This window comes from Bidens hawaiensis, unplaced genomic scaffold (assembly GCF_021521415.1).
Source record: "Bidens hawaiensis isolate Kalapana, Puna unplaced genomic scaffold, B.hawaiensis_p1.1 tig00057330_1, whole genome shotgun sequence".
In the NCBI taxonomy this organism is placed as follows: Eukaryota; Viridiplantae; Streptophyta; class Magnoliopsida; order Asterales; family Asteraceae; genus Bidens; species Bidens hawaiensis.
In genome coordinates this window covers 19,458-22,281 of record NW_027500353.1, presented here as the reverse complement: position 1 = coordinate 22,281, position 2,824 = coordinate 19,458, and the positions used below count along the sequence as shown (strand labels likewise).

Below are 2,824 nucleotides of genomic sequence, written 5' to 3'. Positions count from 1 at the left end.
CGAGATACTCCAGGAGATACTTTATGACTACCCTTACTTTCGATTGTTTGTCAAGGTGGTGGGAGTGGTTTCAACTTTCATCACCTCGAACATCTTGCTTCGACTCTTTGAAAGGCGATGTGGTGTTCCCGTTCCATCCCGCCCCAAATATCATCTCCATCCCAAAAGTCTACCCTGAACAACCTAATTTCTTGGGTGGTACCGAGGAGGGCACGGTCGTGTTCCCACCAATACCGAGCTGCACTGCCTTCCTCCCCGAACTCACTCCGTCTACCCTTATATTATTCATTTAAAATACATTTTTACTCTTACTATTTAACAATTAAAAAAAAATAAAACGTTTTGTAAACCCCCCATCCCCCCCCCCCCCCCGGACAACCCAAACTTGCCGATCCATTTCAATAATCTCCCACCGATCCGATTACCGGAACCTAATATTCAATTATTCACTTTAACAACAACAATCGTAAATCCCCAAACTCCACAGGTGCGTCATGCGTGAATCCTCTAATATTTTAAAGTTAAAGACGTTTTCATCATAAGCAATTATATCGTTTTTGTATGTTGTTATAGTACTTTTTGTTATGCGATTTCACTTCAATTATTATATTTTATGTAAACGAGTCGCTTAAATTAAATTAAGTTAAATTGCTCATGTTATGTTTTCTAGGGTTTGACAATGGGAATGAGTAAAACTGAAATCAATTTTAGGCGATTGCTAGCAGCTGCTCCAAAACAACAACATCGATCCAAACTTATTCATGTATGTCATTCATCCAATTCTTGATTTCATTTTCATTTGCTAATTTTATTAATTGTTATTAGGTTAATCATATGCTTATATAATAAAGTGCTAATTTTGCAGTATGTTGGTACTCTAAGAGAGCAGTTGGAGCAACTTGCTGCCGAGAAAACACCCGAAGGATTGCCGAGGTTTGATTTCTTTTCATTTTACCATCAATTGGAGGTGTGCAAAGTCGGTTCGGTTACAAAAGATTTGCTTAACCATAACTAAATTGGTTTGTTAAATAACCATAGGTGGTCGGTTATGGGTCGATTCCTGTTAAGTTAGGTTAATTGTCAGATGTATTTTCTTATCATTTTTTTTCTTTGTTTCGGTTGAAAATGGTTTGGTTATGGTGTTCCGAGCTCATTTATGAAGTTTTGAAGTTGAATACGTCGGTTCCAAGCTTGGTTATGGTTTTCCAAGCTCGGTTAGTTCGAATCTAGAAATGGAGGTATAAATTTTGAAAAAACAAGCATACAGGGGCGGTTTCGGTTGGTTAACGAAAACACATTTATCGTAGCATAAATGGTCGGTAAACCAGATTCAGTGATTCACTTAACCTTTACTGATTGGTTTTATCGGCTATGGTTAATTTCGGCTAATTTTATCGGTTATGGTTTGGTTTTTGCTCACCCAATGGCAATTGAGGCTTCAATCTTTATAAAGCACTCAACGTGATAAGTTTTCTTAATTTTCTTTTGGTTATTGTAGGATTTCAAAAGCTACATTAAGTGAATTCTCTGAGAAAATTGAAGCAATTGCCGCCATTTTGGCTTCTTTAGAAGTGAGTATATTTCTATATTATTAACTACTCATTTACATTTTTGTCATACTTTGTAACCAGACTTCAAATATCATGTAATTAGATATTAATTTTCCTTTTATTTATTAGTTGGAAAGCCTAGAATCTCCAGAAGCACCAAATACTGAAGAACAAAGTGTATCCCCTTCTGCAGGGTTGAGAAGGCGAAATATGTGAGTAATATTCTTTATCATGTTATTTTCCGTTAATAATGAATTTGCGTTTTATGTTATTGGTTCATCATGATTTAACAGACCCTCGTCAAGTTTTGAAGACAAAAGCCAAAATACAGTTAACGCAACTGATTCAGACGCTATACAATTGGATGCTGCTGCACAGTCCCATATTGCAAAGCACAGGTTCTCTCTGTCTATGCATGCATTCACATGCCTAAATTGGCATATAGTTTAGAACACGGTGTTTTATGTTGTTGTTTGACTCGAACAGGAAGCTTCAAGAAAATTTGACTGATGAAATGGTTGGATTGGCACGACAGCTTAAAGAGAGTACTCTCATGATGAATCAATCCGTTAAAAACACTGAAAAGGTAAGTTTTAATAAGTCACGTTTCATTCAGAAATGGTTTATGAACTTTGTTAAACAAAGTGGTTAATTTGTTATGATTGGAGTGCAGATACTGGACTCAACCGAAGAAGCAGTTGAGCGTAGTTTAGCAAGCACGGGGCGAGCCAATACACAGGCAATGGCTGTATATTCTGAGAGTTCCAAGACTTCATGCTTCACATGGCTTGTGATGCTTCTGATGACATGTATGTTTGTCATGGTGGTTCTTCTTATCAAAGTCACATAAAAGTAATTTTGTCTGTATGAACTATGATATATTTGTTTTAGACTTTGGTAACTTGAAAATATTGTATCTTGTTGCATGATTTCTTAAACTTGAGTGAATGTAGAATGACTAGTTGAGGACAGTATAGAGGTAGTCTTGATTTTAAAAGGCGCAAGGCTATATAAGGTCTCTGGAGCCGAGCACGTGCGCCACGTATGTGCGACACGGTAGTATCATCTATATGTACCAACTTTTGGGTCTGCAAAATTTTCTCATGGAAACTTATGGAGTTATTAAGTTAAAATTTGGGATTTTGTATGTAGCAAATTTAGATTAGTAAATTGACAATATAATGAATGTTGGCAAAAAAAAATTGCACCAGCCGGGAATCGAACCCGGGTCTGTACCGTGGCAGGGTACTATTCTACCACTAGACCACTGGTGC

General features: G+C 36.9%; 1 protein-coding gene and 1 non-coding gene across 2 annotated transcripts; one reads left to right on the top strand and one right to left on the bottom strand.

The window, feature by feature from the left end:
* The first annotated feature begins 365 nt into the window (after positions 1-365).
* Positions 366-2,809, top strand: LOC143601866 (uncharacterized). The gene is made up of 8 exons (XM_077079157.1): positions 366-487; positions 671-763; positions 866-933; positions 1,499-1,571; positions 1,680-1,762; positions 1,844-1,948; positions 2,037-2,136; positions 2,224-2,809. The coding sequence occupies exons 2-8, from the start codon at positions 680-682 to the stop codon at positions 2,398-2,400; spliced, it is 690 nt and encodes a 229-aa protein (XP_076935272.1). The 5' UTR covers positions 366-487; positions 671-679; the 3' UTR covers positions 2,401-2,809.
* TRNAG-GCC (transfer RNA glycine (anticodon GCC)) lies at positions 2,754-2,824 on the bottom strand. The gene has a single exon. It is a non-coding gene; the product is annotated as a tRNA-Gly (tRNA).